We start from the raw sequence: 17,233 nt of genomic DNA, 5'->3' as shown, positions 1-17,233 counted from the left end.
ATGTCCGTCTAGCCTATCAAACAACGAGAATTCTTCCCCGCATTCTGCTCTTACAACCATAATGTTTGCCCCATGGGGTTCTGTGGCGCTTTCACGGCTTATGCGAGTCCTTTTGCATGTTAGACCGGGGATGAATCAGGTGAACTGTGGGTGTTTATAAATATCATAGAGGATTGCCTGCAACTGGAGCGGTCAAGCATGGTGGTCTGGGCCACATCATCGTTCTCATCTTGTGTCGATCAGTTCGTCGTGTAAGAGCCTATCATCATGGCAACTCAAAAGGACAACCCAGATATTATTCACCTTGAAACCCCTACGAACCAAGGTGACTCCAACTCCAAGAACATCACCAGCGAAATAACCCCTGTCCCGAAACCTGCTTCTCTCACGGGTAGAGACAAAGCTGCCCAGTTTCTGAAGCAAGCCAACCAAGCGAACATCATTGTCACTCCTAGTGAGAATGCTCGTGTCCTCCGCAAGATCGACCTCCACCTCCTCCCTATCATCCTCTTCGTCTACTGTCTCCAGTCGCTCGACAAGACAACTCTCTCCTATGCGTCAGTCTTTGGCCTCATCGATGACACGCACCTGGAGGGCCAGGAGTTTTCATGGCTAGGCTCAGTGGTGTATGTGGCCCAGCTGGTGTTTCAGCCGCTGGTGGCCTATGCCCTGGTGAAGTTGCCCGTGGGCAAATTCTGTGCCACCATGGTGTTTTGCTGGGGAGCAGTGTTGTGTGGTATGACGGCTGCGAAGAACTTCGGAGGTCTGATGGCTGCGAGATTATTGTTGGGAGCATTTGAGGCCTCGGTTGGTAAGTATCTTTCCTTTCCCCAAGTGACGATGGCAGTTGTCGAATTGTGTTGGCTAACTGGTGTCAAATAGCCCCGACTTTTATTGCAGTCGTACAAATGTGGTACCGCAGAAAAGAACAGACAACTCGAAACGCCTCCTGGTATGCGATGCTGGGAGTTGTCAACATGGTAAAGCCGCCACCGCGATCCTACAACGTAAACTGGATAGCTTCTAACGATACAACAGCTCGGAAGTCTCCTTACATATGGTCTTGGTCACATCAAGTCAAGCCTTCACCCCTATCAAATTATCTTCCTCTTTTGTGGCTGCATCACTGTTGCTTTTTCAATAGTCATGTAGTAAGTTGAACGATACTCTCCTTTATTCAAACAAATCTCTAACGAGTAACCAGTTTTTTCATGCCCGATTCCCCCATGGAGGCAAAGTTCCTCAAAGAAGACGAGAAACTTATCGCTATTGAACGTCTGCGAATGAACCAGATGGGCATCGGCTCCGGCGTTTGGAAGTGGGAACATGTCCGCGAAGCCATGCTGGATCCAAAGACGTGGCTCTGGACGTGTCTCATGCTTACCATCTCGTAAGTTTAATGCAAATGCCACTGGACCCAACAACAACAGCTACTAATGCTAATATTACAATAGGATTCCCAGTGGCGGCATCTCTACCTTTGGTCCGCTCATTATCCAGTCCTTTGGCTTCAGCTCCTTCACCACGATCCTCTTTAATATCCCCTTTGGCGCAGTCCAGATGATTGCTACACTTGGTGGCGCTTGGGTATCTGACAAGATACACATGAAATCCGCCGTTCTCTTGTTCCTCTGCCTTCCTCCCATTGCGGGCTGTGTCATCCTCCTCGTCACCGGCCGAGCTCCATCCGACCGAGCTGTTCTCCTGGTTGGCTACTACATCATCTCCGTCTACCCCGGAATTTCCCCCCTGATCTACTCCTGGTCAGGCCAGAACACTGCCGGTGATACTAAGCGCAAAGTGACTACCGGTATGCTCTTTGTTGGAGCGAGTGTCGGCAACATTATAGGCCCACAGCTCTTCAAGCCTAGCGAGAAGCCGCGCTACGACCGCGGTTTGCGATCGAATCTTGCGCTTTTCGTGGTGTTGGCAGTTCTGATTGTTGCGGGTATGCTTTGGATCAAGGTCCTTAACACGCGACAAGCAGCGAGACGGCGAGCGCTTGGCAAGTCAGAGGTGATCCGGGATCTTAGCATGATGGACAGGAAGCGAGGTGATAATGAATACGACGAGGAGATTTTGAACATGGGTGATGATAATGTTGGGGACAAGGCGTTTGAGGACGTGACGGATTTGCAGAATGAGGATTTCATCTATGTTTATTGATACTTGTTAACGAGTGGGTATATTTATCCTAAGAAACTACCGATATGCCAAAATCTATTTATAATGTTTGAGTTGAAAAGTATGTACAAAATCTATATGGATTATGAATGCGTAATTGAGGCAGCATAAATGATTCCCTAAAAGGAATCAAATTGAGCAGCACTCGCAGAATTCCTGATACTAGGGAAATAGTCCCAGTGATGATGTATCAGCTTCATCGCCACTCAGGGGGGTAGTGCGGGTCCTATTCGACGGCATCTTCCGCGTGCCATCTCCGGTTATGCTGGTTGCGGCACCCGTCCATTCAACCATGGTGGTGCCGCGGCGAAAGTGCGATGCTAGATGCTGGACCCTCTCGTCCCAGCTATGCATCTTGAGCTGGCAGAAGCCGCACACGCTCTCATATTTGTCTTGGCGATGCTGTAAGAGGTGGAGATTTGGCTTCCATCCGTCCCACTTTCGGCAGCGATGGAACTTGTGCAGATGTTGCCATAAATGATCCTTGCGAGTAAACGTTCGCTCTGACACGGGACGCTCGGCGCAGGATTGGAACTCGTGAGCTTGGAGATGCTCCTCCGTTGGCGACACCTGACCACAAAATATGCACTCGGGCTCACTGTGGTTGACACGCCAAACAAGATGTGACTGTTCTTCTGGTAGAGGAACTTTGCATATCCAAGAGTCGAGGCCAGGGAGGTGAATGGATCTCTCATGGCGCACCCAGTCGTACTTCTTCTTGAAGCTCTGGCGGCAAAAGGTGCACTGAAACATGTGGGCCTTTCCACGCTCTGCTGTCGCTCCCACAGCGGCCCTTGCATTGGATGAGCCGGCTATTAAATCACTGTCGCCGCCATGGATGGAGCTATGCGCCGATAGGGAGAAGATGCCCGCATCGTCAGATTGATAGAAGGAAAAGGCAGACGATCCAGAGTTGGATGAACCCTCGTAGCGACCCGTAGGGTGCTGGTTGAAGATGGCCGACTCGCTGCTGGCCGAGGAAGGGGCACCGTCGGTGGCATAATTGCCATCAAAGCTGTACAGGTAAGCATCTCCCTCGTCAACATGGTTTGAAATGGCGTTTTCGATGGCTGATACCGAGACTGGCTCCTCATTCGGGGGTGAATGTCTCCAGCGCTCCATTGGTGACATGCCAGACAGGAATGTCTGTGGCATAGGAGATCCTTGCAGAAACACTTTGCTGCTGTTGTTAAAGTGAGACTGTGCGGTCAGACGATGGCGGCGCCTAGCATTGGCGAACCAATTGATCACCTGCGTCTTGCTGAGGCCGCTCTGCTCGGAAAGCATAGACTTTTCGTCTTCGGATGGGTACGGATGTTCCTGATGAGTGGCGAACCAGTTTCTTAGAACCCTAGTCTTCTTGACGGATCGAGTGCTGTTCCTCTTGTGCGAGACAGACGATGATCGAGTTGCAGTTGGAGCAGTCTCTCGCTCAATGCGCCATTGCGTTGTCCCTTCACGAGTAGTGGCATCGTCAACCTCCTCGCAAACACCATGCAGATGGCCAATGACGGGGAGAACAGTCTCATAGGCATTGGCATCTCTCTTGCTTCGCTCAGCAAGGCTGCAGTCACGGTAGAGTGCCACGCAACTGGAACAAGAGCTGACGGGGTTTGGGTTTGCCTCTGTGGTCTGGAGGATAAGACACTGGAGCCGTTGGCGTTTGCAGTAGGTGCAGGGCACAGGTGGCCGGTGAGCGCCGTTTTTGATGAAGAACTCGTCGATGGCGTTGAGGGTCCTGGTGTTGTCTTGGAGTGGCTGGTGCTGTTGCAGTTGAGGTTGAGTCTCCGTTGCCCAGAAATGTCCGATATCACTTAGAGGGCCCGGAGCAAGCGGAACCGGAGCAGTACCGTCAAAGGGAGAGCCGGGGCCAGGGAAGACGCCGGAGTCGGTGTGGTCGGACCCCAGCTCATACTGGAAGTCGGGGAAGCTGGAGCCTCCACCGGCCGGGCTCGCATACGGACTGCCGGCATAGGGATCGGAGGGGGAGAAGAAGGGCAGCCCAAACTGGTCCATGGGGACGGGAGTCTGCAGCTGGCGGGGAAGCTGGTCTGAGGCCTGCTGGTGCTGGTCGAATGGGAATTGCTGCTGAGCCGGCGGTTCTGGTTGAGAGTGAGGGTGAGATTGAGAGCGAGAGATAACGTGAGGCTGGAGCTGGGGCTGGTGCTGTTGGTGCATGAGGCGGTGCTGATTCTCCATCTGATTCTCCATTGTCGCCCCCATCCCCGTCCGTCCTATCTCCATTCCCATCCCCATCTCCAAGCCGCCAACACCAGTCATGGCGAGATTGCCGACGTTGCCCCGATGCTCGTCCTCCAAGAACAGGCCGTCCTCCATAGCCAAGATCGCGTAATCGTCCGGCGTATGTAAGCTAAGCGCTCACCGTCTCACGACTCGCGGTCCGGCCTCAGCGACTCGCGGTCGCCTGTCTCGGAGTTTCCAATTGAGTGTCTCACCAGCTCCACGGCCCGGATCTTGTGCAGCAGTCTCGTGTCACTGCTGCCGCTGTCACTGCTATCTGCCACTCGTACAGGGCTTCCAATCTTCTGCAGGCTAGCGGCCCAATCCCTCGTTAGTCTGCTCGATTCAACATGGATCGACTGTTTCGCAGCGCTTCGGTGCTTCTGGCCGGTGCTCAGCTTCGGAGCCAGCAAAAGCATCCACGGGCTTCCAGCTTCGGCGCCTCGGTCCTTGTTGGCGGGTCTTCCGTTGGAGTCTCCGTCGGGGGTCCTTTTTTTTCCCCTTCAGCTGCTGTCCGAGCACAGGATTGCGGTTGGCGGAGGGCGGAGAAGGCGCACGCTTGGATGGTGAAAATGTTCAGCATCTGTTTTAGTCGTAGCAGGAGGGCGCTTTTTTCCTTTTTTTGGGGGTGCGGTATCGCGGGTAAGTGGGGGAGCACGTGCACGGTATCTGGCCAATGCGCCTTCCGCCTACACAGACACTACAGACATGTACAGCGCTAAAAATACAGCGCTTCCTCAGGGCTCCTGGGGGTTCTAGAGCCGTTGGCGGCGATGTTCTACAGCGGGTGATTGCGCCTAATCGGCCGAGCGGCGCTTACAAACTCGTGTGAATGGATGCCCGATAATAGCACCCGTGGACATGGAACTTACCAGGTACATACCTGGGTACATGGGCATCTGGTGATGTTGATGATGCTATCATTGATCCATGCGTACATTCGACTTGTACGGGGTTACTTACGCCTTCTTCTACATCTGAAGAGGGGCAATTGTGGTCTGAGGGAACTTGTATTTGTGATCAAGCCTTAAAATTGACCTCATGAAGCGCCTTCTCATGACAGCAAACAGCAGGGAGAAGCGTGTAGACGTATTTGATAGTACATGTCATGTTAGGTATATGTACATCTACGTGTACATGCGCACGAACGTAGCATCTCCGCCCACTGTTCCCAGTTTTACAGTGGGCAGATACGTCTCTTTACAGCGCCTTACAGCGCCTTACAGCATCGTACAGCGGCAATGCGCCTTCTCCTCCACATAAAGAGGGGCGGCACTCGACTTTATCAGCGCACCACCACATGTACCGGTACTTATCGGGTCCGATTACAGCACAAGGGAGGGAAAAAACGACATCAAAAGCACCATCAAAAAACATCAACAAGACGAATTACAGCCAACCGGACAGCAGAATCACTCCAGTGCATCGGAGTTTGTTCCGCTCACTCGCCAAGCTTCACTCCCTGGTCCTTACCATCTTCGGTATCTCTTGCAGACTTGTCGTCACTAGCATCGAACGTTGCCGTCCATTGGCTCACGCTTGGAGCTGAAGCCGGCGCAAATAGGAGTTGGTTCCGGTTATGAATGGAGATTGTTGACACGAGGCCAAACAAGCAAGCTGGAGCGAGTCAAGATACCTAACGCTACATATACCAGATAAAATCCGTCCTTTTTCTGCCTTGGTTTGTTGTTTCTCGTCTGTCTAATCCATCTCACACTGCATAACATCACATTCGCAACCTCATCTACATATCCCGCCCCTCTCTACAATACATACAAGACCATGACTCGCCGCCCTGTCTACTTCAATCCAGCTGCCAAATCATGGACCACGCCATTAACAGATAGCCCAGAACTGGCATATCGCTTCCACTCACAACTACCGGCCTATTCGCAAACAAACCTGGTCCCTCTCAAGCATCTCGCCGAAGAGTTGGGTGTTGGTGCCGTCCACCTCAAAGATGAGACATGTCGACTTGGACTCCCCTCTTTCAAGATTCTGGGGGCCTCATGGGGCACGTTTCGAGCCATCGCCCAGCGACTTGGCCTTCCTCTCGATTCTTCTCTCGACTCCGTTAGGCAAGCACTGAAAAGCACCAAAATCAGTCTATACGCAGCCACAGATGGTAACCATGGCCGTGCCGTTGCACGCATGGCATCCATCCTAGGCGTCACTTCGCAAATACATGTACCTGTTTCCATGCATAGCGGCACCATCGATCTAATAAAGTCAGAGGGCGCTCACGTTGTCGTTTCGGATGGTTTCTATGACGCTGCTGTCGTCGACGCCCGAGTGGCAGCTACCCAAGACAAGACCGCCATTGTTGTTCAAGACTACGCCTCCGGTGACTATGTTCAAATCCCACAGGCATGTGAAGCAGCTCTCACTTATCCATTGAAAGCCTGCTAATGTATCGTGTAGTGGATTGTGGATGGTTACCTCACCATGATGTTGGAAATCGATAGCCAACTGGGATCTACTACACCTGACCTCGTCGTAGTACCCGTAGGCGTCGGCTCTTTTGCTCAGGCTGTAGTGACACACTTTAAAAAAGCGGGAAAGCAAACTACCGTCCTCACGGTCGAGCCTGATACATCCGCCAGTCTCTGGAAGAGCCTCAGGAGGGGTGAATCATCCACAACCTCGGAAAAGACACCTAGCATCATGGCGGGGTTGGATTGCGGGACCCCTTCATCTATCTCATGGGACATTCTCCGCCACGGAGTGGATGCAAGCCTAACTGTTTCGGACTTTGAGGCTCATCAAGCTTGCAGCTATTTAATCTCTCAAGGTGTATCCGCAGGACCTTGTGGTGCAGCACCTATTGCTGCTCTCAAGAGGCTGAGTCCTTCAGATAGAGAAAAGCTTGGTCTGACCAAAGATTCCGTTGTGGTTATGTTTTGCACAGAGGGCCCAAGAGACTATAGCATTCCTCATGATGTGGCGAGCGACGACCCTGTCGAGTTGACGCAAACTTTGGTCAGGATCAACTCGGCCAATCCCTCCATGGGATCTATTCCTGGCCCTGGAGAGACTGCAGTCGCCCGATACATCACCGCTTGGATGGAGCATCGTGATATTGAGACTCACTGGATCGAGCCAACCCCAGGGCGGCCTTCGGTAATTGGTGTTGCACGCGGATCGGGTGGTGGCAAGAATCTTATGCTCAATGGCCACATCGACACTGTGACACTCGTGGGATATGAAGGAGATCCCCTCAATGGCGACATCATAGACGGCAAGCTCTACGGTCGTGGAGCGGCTGATATGAAATGCGGCATCGCAGCCGCCATGGTCACCCTAGCCAACGCAAAACAACAAGGCTTAAACGGAGACGTGATTTTCACAGGAGTGGCGGACGAAGAGTTTGAGAGTATCGGTACGCAGCAGGTGTTGGAAGCAGGTTGGAGGGCCGATGGCGCCATTGTCAGCGAGCCGACCAACATGGGTATCCTATACGCGCACAAAGGCTTCGTATGGTTCGAGGTGGATATCCATGGCCTAGCATCTCATGGCTCAAGGTACGATCTTGGTATCGATGCAATCTGCAAGGCAGGTTATTTCCTCGTCGAATTGGATAAACATGCAAGCAATCTGACGGCACAAACCGGCGATTCTGTTCTTGGACCGGGAAGCATACATGCTTCCATCATCAACGGTGGTGAAGAAGTCTCGTCCTATCCTGCACTCACCCGGATCCAGCTTGAGCGTCGGACTGTAAATGGCGAGACACCAGAAACAGTAATAAAGGAGCTAGAAACTATCCTCGACGGCCTGGTGGAGAAAGTCCCAGATTTTAAATACACTCTCCGGACCACCTTTAACCGGTCCTCTTTCGAGGCTGCCCTTGACCATCCTTTCTCGCAGCTCGTTCGAAAGCACGTAAGCGTCACATTGGGCGAGGAGCCGGTCATATCAGGGGCACCCTACTGGACAGATTCTGCACTGTTGGCCGATGTTGGTATTCCGACGTTGCTTTGGGGGCCAAAGGGAGAAGGGCTGCATGGGAAACTGGAATATGCAGATGTCGAATCAATAAAGCAGGTCACAGAGACACTAACTGCAATTGCTGTCGAGTTTTGCAGCTAAAGTAACGATATTTGGTATAAAGGGCAAAACACATAAAAACAATAGAAACATTCATGGATAGAACATTCGCGTTATTACACCTTTGATTCACTAGCCTTCTTCCAACTCCTTTGTTCATCTCTTAGACTTAGGCGTACTCTTCGGCCTCAGCGGTCATTGCCTCCGTCTTCTCCGGTGGAATCGATGCTGTCAAGCCTAGAGAGGCAGCAATAGCAAACAGCCTTTCCTTCTCCTGTAACGCAGTCTCATCACCAAAGACGCGATCCATATCCTCCAGCGTGCGGCCCTTAGTCTCAGGAACACAGAAGTATGTAAATACCAGGCCGATCAAGCAGAAAGCCGCAAAGAAGATGTATGTGCCCCACTTGAGAGTCTCAAGCATGTCGGGAGTGACAAGTCCAATGATGAAGTTGCACATCCAAGTTGAGCTGGTGGTGATAGCCATGGCCTTGGATCTGCTGCCCAGGTTGAAAATTTCCGAAGGGTACACCCATCCAATAGGAGCAAAGGAGTAGGAGAAGTTGACGTCGTAGATGTAGATGAAGGCAATTGCGACTCCTCCTGGGACCTTGTGGTCGCCAAGGGCAGCACCGTATTTGCCAACAATAGCTCCGACAATGATGAGAGAAATAAACGTTCCGGTAGCACCGCACATGAGCAAAGGTCGTCTTCCAACTCGGTCGATGAGGAAGAGGGCGGGTAGGGTGCTCAGAGTGTTAACAATGCCATAAACACCAGTTGCCAAAAGCGATGTGGTGTTTCCAGATAATCCTAGTTGTCCAAAGATAGTCGGAGCATAGTAGATCAAGGCGTTGCATCCCTGGAACTGCTGCAAAAACATGATGGCACTTCCAATAAACACACGCTTGAAGCTGGGCCATGTTGACAGCAGACCGTAATATTCGGAGAAGAAGAGGCTGACACCACTCTTGCCGGGGTAATTCTCTCGCGAATGAGCCTCGTCAAACATAACCTCGGCTTTAATAGAGAGATACTCTTCTCTTAGGGACTCGGAATCGGGATGAACGCGACGGAGGCGGGCCAACGAGCGAAGGGCTGCTTCTTCGTTCTTTCGCATAAGGTAGAAGCGAGGGGATTCGGGATAAAAGATCATTCCAATGCCTAGGATAAGTGCGGGTACGATTTGCAAGGCGAATGGGACTCTCCATGCGGCTTGGCTTTGTCCAGTGCAACCGTTGGGGCCAACATCGTTTCGGGGGTCGAAGGTAGGCTTGTCAGGAGTGCCGCCTGAGTAGGGAATATCGGGGGCACAACGGGTGCCACCAATGTACTGGGTGCCGTATTCGAGCCAGTAGCTGACGAGAATACCCAGAGTAATGCTCACTATATAAAGGATCTCTTATTAGAAATCGGAATCGCCAGATTAAGCATGTGGAGTTGGGCGTCTGAGACTTACACTGCTGTAGCACAACCAGCGTTCCTCGAATGCCAGCTGTAGAAACTTCCGACATATACATGGGCACAATCATGGTAAGCATACCAACTGCCAGACCAGCAATAGCTCTTCCTACACATATTGTTACTAAAGTTCGACCAAAAATAATAAGACATTCGAGACTTACCACCAAACAACATGCCGATTGAAGTTGCGCCAGACTGCAGAGCGGATCCGAGAAGGAAAACCACAACAGCAGCCATCATTGAGCCCTTTCTGCCAAAGCGATCCGCAATAGGGCCATTCATCAAGGAGCCAAACCATGCTGTCAAAAGCAGCGTAGAGACAAACCAGCCCTTGAATCCACTGTCCAGATAGATCCTTGGGAAGAGCGCCCCGAAGTTCTCCATCCCCAGGACACCTGAGACAACACCTTGGTCATAGCCAAAGAGAAATCCACCGAGAGAAGCAAACTGATGTGTATTAGCGATGGTGTTGTTAATTCAGTCATGATGGCATATTTCATCAACTTACAGCTGAGAGACCAAAGATGTACGGGTTTTCACGAAATTGGCGAAAAACACCCTTGGTGGGCTGCTGCTGCTGCTGCACCACACTGACGTCTGTTGGATTGGGCGCCATCTTGAATTTGCGCTTTTACAGCAGCTGTACCACAATAACCGCTGAATGAAACTGAGAATCCACAAGATACTTCAAGATATCCGGCTCAGATCCCGCCAAAGGGCAGTGGATCAGCGGGCCTTTATATCTAATCCCTCTTCCTTAATCCAACCTTGCTCCCTTCTCAAGACACAATATGGGTCCCTGACTCTACGCTGACCGCACCCAGGGTGACTGTCGCCCTGAGACCCGGTACTGACTCTCCGCATTTCCCCCCTCTCCTCGTGCAAGCTACCGAAACTAGAGTGAAGCCAAGTTGTTGCGCCGAACAAGCCCTAAACCAACTTTTCACGTTCCATGTGGGGAAGAGATCGTCGGCGAGTCCAATGGCGGGCTTTAAGATGGAGAATGCCACTGGAGAAGCGTCTTACGGAACAGTGCGATAGCGCGTAATTACCCCATAAAGATGGGTGCCGGCCCTTGCTCACGAATTGCCATGTGCCTTTGCTTGTGGGGGAATAACACGGAGAGTCGAGCCATTGAGTCAAGAAGTCGGAAGTTGCACGAGCAAGGCAAGCCTACTTCTCCACATCGATGACCACGGTAGTGGAGATTAGTGCCCGCAGCAGGCAAGGATAGAATTTTGCCGTACGAGTATCGCCCAAGGGAATCGTCTGGTGAGGGTCACAGTGATGCGGTCAAGGTGTTGGTTGAACGGTTGACACGCGAGTCATTTCCGGTCGGCTCTACACGCTTTTTCTTCAAGATGGAAAACGCCGTGAATCGCCCGAATGAGGGAATGATGACCTTTTCTCCGAGATGAGTTGCTATTGATGATGGGCAATGTTGGGGAATTTTGCGGAGAAGATGGCATCTTGCAGATTCCCCAGATTATCCCTCGTGAGCGGTCCCTTGCTTAGCCATTTAAGCGCGTAACCTGCAATTTGTAATCACCACCTATTGAGTTGAGCATCGTCATGAGGGGAAGATTGAGAAGATAAGCCAGGAAAACGGGAATGAAGAATGAATCCAGAGTTATCAAGGTTTTATTTTCTCAAATGCATATATGCTGGACTGGATACGTTTCGATAGCTTGTTCGATGAAAAAGTCATACCTAATCTTAGGATCAAATGAGTGTAATCAGATTCTATTTCACACGTGCTCAGCAACAGACTTCAGAACCATATCGGTACTTGTCTTCGTATTATCGCTTTAGCTGTATTTTATCCCAGAATTTACCTTCTTCAGACTGTCTCAATTTTGGCTATCGCGTATTCGTATTGTTTTTCTGTGAAACCGCCATTCGCATCAATCATGTCCTCGGGTGGTCCAACTTCCACAATCCTACCTCCGTCCAAAACACCAAAGTATTGTATTTCCGAAATGTATCGAGACGATGATCTGACGACAGCACCACATGATTCGCAAAATTTCTCTCTGGCGTCGCTAACTCAATCTCACCATCTACTGCGCTCATGGCTTCATCTAGGAGCCTTGCAACTCGGTAGCACAAGTTTGGGGTGCAGGCTGCCGGGTAGTAGTGCTGGCTGTTGCGAGGTAACAATGAGGCGGGGAAAGAAGGCCAAGATGAGCGCGTCATTGGTTTGCGGCACGGCTGTAAAACGAAGTATCAAGACTGAATATATAAGGAGGTCTTGGCATATGAGACTCGAACAATTAACGAATTAGAGGACAGGTGTGAAGTAGGACGTTCATACATGGTGCATCGTGATAAAATCTTCTTAAACCCCGGTTATCAAATGGATATATATATGTTGAGACGTGAACTTAAAGATCCGGTCGACTCTCGTGGCTCGTTGAATTCATCTCGTTGGATCAATGCATGAGTTAATGAGTTGTCTAAAAAGTGTGGAGAAGTTAATGCGGACTGAGATCTTCATGGTAAAGTCAACTATTGACGGGTTTATTTTCCCTTTTATTTTCCCTTTATTTTCCTGTCTAGTTGTCATCTGGGTCATCTGGGTTACGAGTAGCAGGTAAACTAGTATATAGAGAGGCAGCAATATATTACTAAAAGTAAAGGTAAAGATTCCAATGAGAGAGTAGATTGAGTTCACATCTCAATATACCAGCTAATTGCGCCAACGACTTCGTTCTTGAAAGAATGCGGCTGTGACAGCTCGATTAGATGATTTCTTTTGCTACCTTATTATAAAGACCTGATGAAATAGCTTTTCTATTATTGTTTTTGGAACCTTAAGTAAAATATGATGGTGCGTCTCTTAGTAGTTCACAAAGTAGCTAAGCTGTCGATCTATTCATAACATACTTATACAAAAGCTTATACGTTCGATAAACGAGCGTTTGACTAATAAGTCTGACGCCGTTCTCATCTTAACTAGGTCCTGTATTGTATTGTCCGGCATAAGTCGGAGAAAACGCTCTTTATCGGTAAAGGGAGAGTTATTGGGATTTGGCTATCAACACTTTGTACTGCAAAAGTCCGCCGCAAAAGAGCTGGAAGCACTCAGAGCTTAACAGAATTATTAATTGAAATACATTGATTGAAGTTCTATATTGAATCTCCGCTAAAACTCCGCTATGTCTCTTCCAAACCTTCATCATTCTCCGTCAAACTCCATCTACATAGACCTTGACGACCGTGTTAGACAGTTGCATCGCTTTTAAGATGTCGGAGTTTAATAAAGTCCTATGAGCGCCATACTTTGAGATCAAGTCCTCTCTATCTTGCATTTGTCATGTACAGCCGGAAATCTTAAGTTTGTAAGATTTTGGGAGACTGTTCCACGCATAAAAACTTGCCTTCGTCCCGCTATATATGTCAAAGTAGCATCATCATAATCTTTTCATTGAACGACATTAGGTGTGATACGATGTCACTCACATTTGAAAATAAGTATGCTATTGTCACTGGAGGTTCCAGAGGCATCGGAGCTTCAATTGCCCTGTTACTAGCAGAAAGAGGTGCCAGAGGAGTGCGTTTTTCTGGGGACTATGACAGCCTGTATTTGAAGTATACATACCTAATTTCTGCCTTTGCTAGGTGGCTATTACCTACTCGGGCAACGAAGCTGCAGCAAATGACATTGTAACCAAGATTAAAGCTCATGGGGCAGATGCAGTCGCAATACGTGCTAATATTCTCGACGTCGACATCGGAGAGACGATAGTGAACGGAGCTCTCGCAGGATTGAAGACAAATACAATCCATATTCTTATCAACAATGCTGCTCTGTGAGTTTAATCTGTGACTAAACATTGTATGATGCTGATGGTAATCTAGTGCCACATCTGAACATCTTCTTCCCATTCTACATACTACCGTCGAAAATTTTGACAACCTTTTTCACGCCAATGTACGGGCGCCGATCTTTGCAACTCGTGCAGCGCTCCCTTATATGCCCGCAAAAGGTGGCAGAATTATTAATGTGAGCTCCGTGACAGCCAAACAGGCGGCCGACGAGCCCGGAATACTTTACGGTGCTAGTAAAGCAGCGTTAAACAGTATTACTCGATCTATGGCGAGCGCGCTGGCTGCAGAGAAAGGCATCACGATCAATTCAATAAGCGTCGGGCCCACGAAGACTCCTGCCATGGAGAACGCCTTAGCCAATCTACCCAAAGAGTATATGGAAGGGCTTAAGAACTATGCCACTGTTGAGAAGCGATTGGCAGAGCCAGAGGAAATTGCGGCAATTGTAGCTTTCGTGGCGAGCGATGATGCTCGTTGGATGAATGGTGCCAGTGTCCCTGCGAATGGAGGCGCGATTCTACTAGCAGAGGGTTAACTACTACTGAGATATTTCCAATTAATGCTCTGATGTTGAAATTAGTGATAACTCTGGAATCATACATGGTATCACGCGTCAATCCGCCGCCATTATCCTCAACTAGTATACTACTATAGTACTAAGTCCATCAATCTCGCGCTCCCAGCAACAGTAAACGCTAATTACATAGATAAACTTATCTAAAAATCCCTTTATATTTTTTACAGTAGATATTAACTTACCTAATTGTTTTAAATGTATAGCTAGCTATTAAACCTGTAAGCCATGTACATGTTGCGCATACTACAGTTGCAACAAGCAAATGAATCGACAAGAGACCAAAGACCTTCATTGTGAATGCAATGAATAGCAATGAAACACAACGTCCACGCAAATACCCATGACAATAGCCTCTTCGTAAGCATCTGTCAAACATGTTTCCAAGACGACATGACAGCAAAACCCCACGAATCGAGATTCAAATCTCCGAGAACAAAACACAAAGACGGACTCCAGATCGACACGAGTCTATCTGAGAATAGCCAAGCCCCAGCCTCCCCCCCTTGAGACCGATGCTTCTCCGAGAGAGCTAAAGTAGGTCCAGCTAATCGAATGCCACCTAATCAACCTGTGCTACGGTAATCATGGTCCCGTTAATCTGGATTCGATCGGGCAAATATCGAGGACACCGTAATGAGCCCCTTTGCCGCCCTGCATGCTGCGGCCCTGCATGTCTTATCGCAGCCAAGAGGGCGGCTCTCCCAAGCGCCAATTCCCCTCAGCAGTAGCACCGGATAGAACAGCTTCCGGCATCAATGTCTCAGTCCATGACGCAAATCAAACTTCCACTTACGAGAAGACGGGATATTACACGATCGTTGGAGTAAGGCGAGAGGTTGATAGACAGTGTTGACGTCAGCATCACAACAATCACCCTGGACAAGACGAAGCTATATCACAGCCATGTCCCAGCACCCACGAATCACAAACTATCCTCCTCCCAGCTGTTGCTCTTTTGCCAAAGCCCTCCAACATTTCATATAGTCAGGATGAAATTCTCAAGTGTACTTCTCGCAGCGGCTGCTTCGGTGGTAAATGCCCAGCGCCCAGCCAGCATCTCCATATGCGACTACTACACCACGGCGCTCCTCAAAGAAAACACGGCAGAGAACCAGCTGACGCTGCTCACACTCCTCGTCAACACCGTCGTGATCGGCAACTGTACGCCAATTCTCCTCGCCTCTCCACATTGCATTGACTTTCGTCTCTAACTCGTCCGGTCCCTCACTGCAGATACAGCCCCCAACGTCGGCGTCAAGGTGCCCGGCATCCTTGCCCCAGGTCAGGTCAACGGCAAGGCGGTCAATCTTTTGCCGTACTTTAATGGCCAGCTAGCTTCGACCAATACCGGTGGCTCTCATGGACAATCGGTCAACTTTCTCGATGGTGGCGGCGCAGCACCGCTCATGAAGAACAAGCCCGCCAACGACGACACCTCGAGACAATAGTATGTTGACACCTTGACCGTACACCAATCATTCGTCACAACCTGCTAACTGGGAGTGTACAGCTTCCTCCTCACGCATCTGTATCAATTCTTCGGCTCCCTCCTCTCCTGCTCGCACCAAGGAATGCCCGGCTTTCCCGCCTATGGGGGTCGAGCGTCGCTTTACCAAGTCCACAAGTTCATGGCCCTCGACAGCGCAGAACTGACATACTTCATCCAGCAGATTGCCCTAGCTGCGCAGTCGTTTGGTGTAGCCGCCTCAGACATTGAGATCGTGGGCAACGCCCTCTCCAACGGCTTCGGCATGCGTTGTGCTATGCCCGCCACGGTGATCAAGGCCCAAGGGCCGCAACTGCAGGCGATCTGTGTCGAGAGCGATTGCCCCTTGGCGAAGAACGCGTCTTGTAGCCTGTATGAAGCAGTGGTGGAGCCGTCCAAGGTTAATTCAACCGCAGCCATGAGTTCACACAGCACAGTGATGGCGACCGCAACCCAGTCGATGACAATACCTTCGGCTGGGGCAGGGACTGCCCGTTGTTTGAATGGCGCAGCCGTTGCGGCTATTGCTGGTGTCGCTGCGTTTGCTGTCTAGGAGTTGTTCAAACCTGATTGCCCTTTGAACAATGTGTACTGGAGATGAACACGATACCCCAGAGTACCCCGATGGATTCATTCTGTAGTTGCATAAATACAACTTCTTTTTAGCACACCAGAGCAGCTTTGTACATGTTCAGCCGTTGGTTTTATATATACCCCCGAGGCTGCCGGCAGGATCTTGCTCTACTGCGTAAGTAAAATATTATTTCTTACGGGCTGCCAATGTTACATGTATGTTTCTTGAATCTAGAGACAGGACACCATTACCAAGAACTCTCTTCATTGTAATCTGCAGAGCTGCTCAACTATTACAATTTTTTCTTCTATAGTCGATTACAAATACCAGGGCCTACGAGAGGCCTTACAGTGCTTCGAATGCCTACTCAGCGCTTGAGTGACGTACGTTGTATACATCTTAGGTGGATAGACTAGGTGGACTTCGGCTTGCATCTTGGGACTTTGTGATTCTGGCTTACCAATTAGCGAGTTTAGCGACTTACAAATTGTTAACCTTGCAAAAGACGACGAAGAATGGTCAAAAACTCCAGGGGCTATGTTCGCTGCGTTATGTATATGCATTTTTTGGTTTCTTGCAGGTAAATTCCATCAAAAAGAGCAAGCATTGTGACGGGCGCACGCGGGCAAGATTGCCTATGTACCCAGAAAGAGGGTGGTCCCGTCATCAGAGCATTTCCCCGGGGGGGGGGGGGGGGGGGTGGCAGCAGTCATGTTAATTCATACACGTTTGACACTAAAGTTGTAGTAGAAGCTAACTTGTCTGACCGTGGTTTAACAGATATCGCTGCTCCATTTGTAATTAAAAGTATTGAACGGTGCAATGTAAT

General features: G+C 49.9%; 6 protein-coding genes across 6 annotated transcripts; 4 read left to right on the top strand and 2 right to left on the bottom strand.

Annotated features, from left to right (window-relative positions):
• The first annotated feature begins 63 nt into the window (after positions 1-63).
• V8C40DRAFT_234417 (MFS general substrate transporter) lies at positions 64-2,245 on the top strand. Its single transcript, XM_083213610.1, has 5 exons — positions 64-811; positions 883-980; positions 1,039-1,151; positions 1,205-1,390; positions 1,455-2,245. The coding sequence occupies exons 1-5, from the start codon at positions 268-270 to the stop codon at positions 2,164-2,166; spliced, it is 1,653 nt and encodes a 550-aa protein (XP_083078472.1). The 5' UTR covers positions 64-267; the 3' UTR covers positions 2,167-2,245.
• Positions 2,182-5,017, bottom strand: V8C40DRAFT_234415 (uncharacterized protein). The gene has a single exon (XM_083213609.1). The coding sequence runs from the start codon at positions 4,519-4,521 to the stop codon at positions 2,347-2,349; it is 2,175 nt and encodes a 724-aa protein (XP_083078471.1). The 5' UTR covers positions 4,522-5,017; the 3' UTR covers positions 2,182-2,346.
• Positions 5,018-6,207: 1,190 nt separating this feature from the next.
• V8C40DRAFT_282812 (tryptophan synthase beta subunit-like PLP-dependent enzyme) lies at positions 6,208-8,578 on the top strand (the record flags this gene model as incomplete). Its single annotated transcript, XM_083221849.1, has 2 exons — positions 6,208-6,792; positions 6,847-8,578. The coding sequence occupies 2 exons, from the start codon at positions 6,208-6,210 to the stop codon at positions 8,512-8,514; spliced, it is 2,253 nt and encodes a 750-aa protein (XP_083078470.1). The 3' UTR covers positions 8,515-8,578.
• On the bottom strand, positions 8,578-11,049 carry V8C40DRAFT_105943 (general substrate transporter). The gene is made up of 4 exons (XM_083210723.1): positions 10,445-11,049; positions 10,098-10,383; positions 9,932-10,042; positions 8,578-9,858 (listed from the first exon to the last, which is right to left on the bottom strand). Exons 1-4 carry the CDS (start codon positions 10,550-10,552, stop codon positions 8,642-8,644), a joined length of 1,722 nt encoding a protein of 573 aa, XP_083078469.1. The 5' UTR covers positions 10,553-11,049; the 3' UTR covers positions 8,578-8,641.
• A 2,338-nt stretch (positions 11,050-13,387) lies between these two features.
• On the top strand, positions 13,388-14,302 carry V8C40DRAFT_262090 (SDR family NAD(P)-dependent oxidoreductase; the record flags this gene model as incomplete). Its single annotated transcript, XM_083219336.1, has 3 exons — positions 13,388-13,489; positions 13,558-13,748; positions 13,798-14,302. The coding sequence occupies 3 exons, from the start codon at positions 13,388-13,390 to the stop codon at positions 14,300-14,302; spliced, it is 798 nt and encodes a 265-aa protein (XP_083078468.1).
• A 1,031-nt stretch (positions 14,303-15,333) lies between these two features.
• V8C40DRAFT_272723 (uncharacterized protein) lies at positions 15,334-16,383 on the top strand (the record flags this gene model as incomplete). Its single annotated transcript, XM_083220389.1, has 3 exons — positions 15,334-15,505; positions 15,578-15,791; positions 15,855-16,383. 3 exons carry the CDS (start codon positions 15,334-15,336, stop codon positions 16,381-16,383), a joined length of 915 nt encoding a protein of 304 aa, XP_083078467.1.
• Between the last annotated feature and the right edge of the window lie 850 nt (positions 16,384-17,233).

Source organism: Trichoderma camerunense, assembly GCF_050948025.1.
Source record: "Trichoderma camerunense strain CBS 138272 chromosome Unknown V8C40scaffold_2, whole genome shotgun sequence".
Taxonomy (NCBI): Eukaryota; Fungi; Ascomycota; class Sordariomycetes; order Hypocreales; family Hypocreaceae; genus Trichoderma; species Trichoderma camerunense.
The sequence above is the reverse complement of the archived record's forward strand: the minus strand, read 5'-3'. Positions and strand labels throughout refer to the sequence as shown.

Coding starts and splice junctions, on each gene's coding strand:
- V8C40DRAFT_234415 (XM_083213609.1), bottom strand. CDS start 4,521: ATGGAGGACGGCCTGTTCTTGGAGGACGAGCATCGGGGCAACGTCGGC.
- V8C40DRAFT_234417 (XM_083213610.1), top strand. CDS start 268: ATGGCAACTCAAAAGGACAACCCAGATATTATTCACCTTGAAACCCCT. Junction 812..882: donor AGCATTTGAGGCCTCGGTTG/GTAAGTATCTTT, acceptor GGTGTCAAATAG/CCCCGACTTTTATTGCAGTC. Junction 1,152..1,204: donor GCTTTTTCAATAGTCATGTA/GTAAGTTGAACG, acceptor ACGAGTAACCAG/TTTTTTCATGCCCGATTCCC.
- V8C40DRAFT_105943 (XM_083210723.1), bottom strand. CDS start 10,552: ATGGCGCCCAATCCAACAGACGTCAGTGTGGTGCAGCAGCAGCAGCAG. Junction 10,043..10,097: donor AATCGGCATGTTGTTTGGTG/GTAAGTCTCGAA, acceptor CAATATGTGTAG/GAAGAGCTATTGCTGGTCTG. Junction 9,859..9,931: donor GCTGGTTGTGCTACAGCAGT/GTAAGTCTCAGA, acceptor TCCTTTATATAG/TGAGCATTACTCTGGGTATT.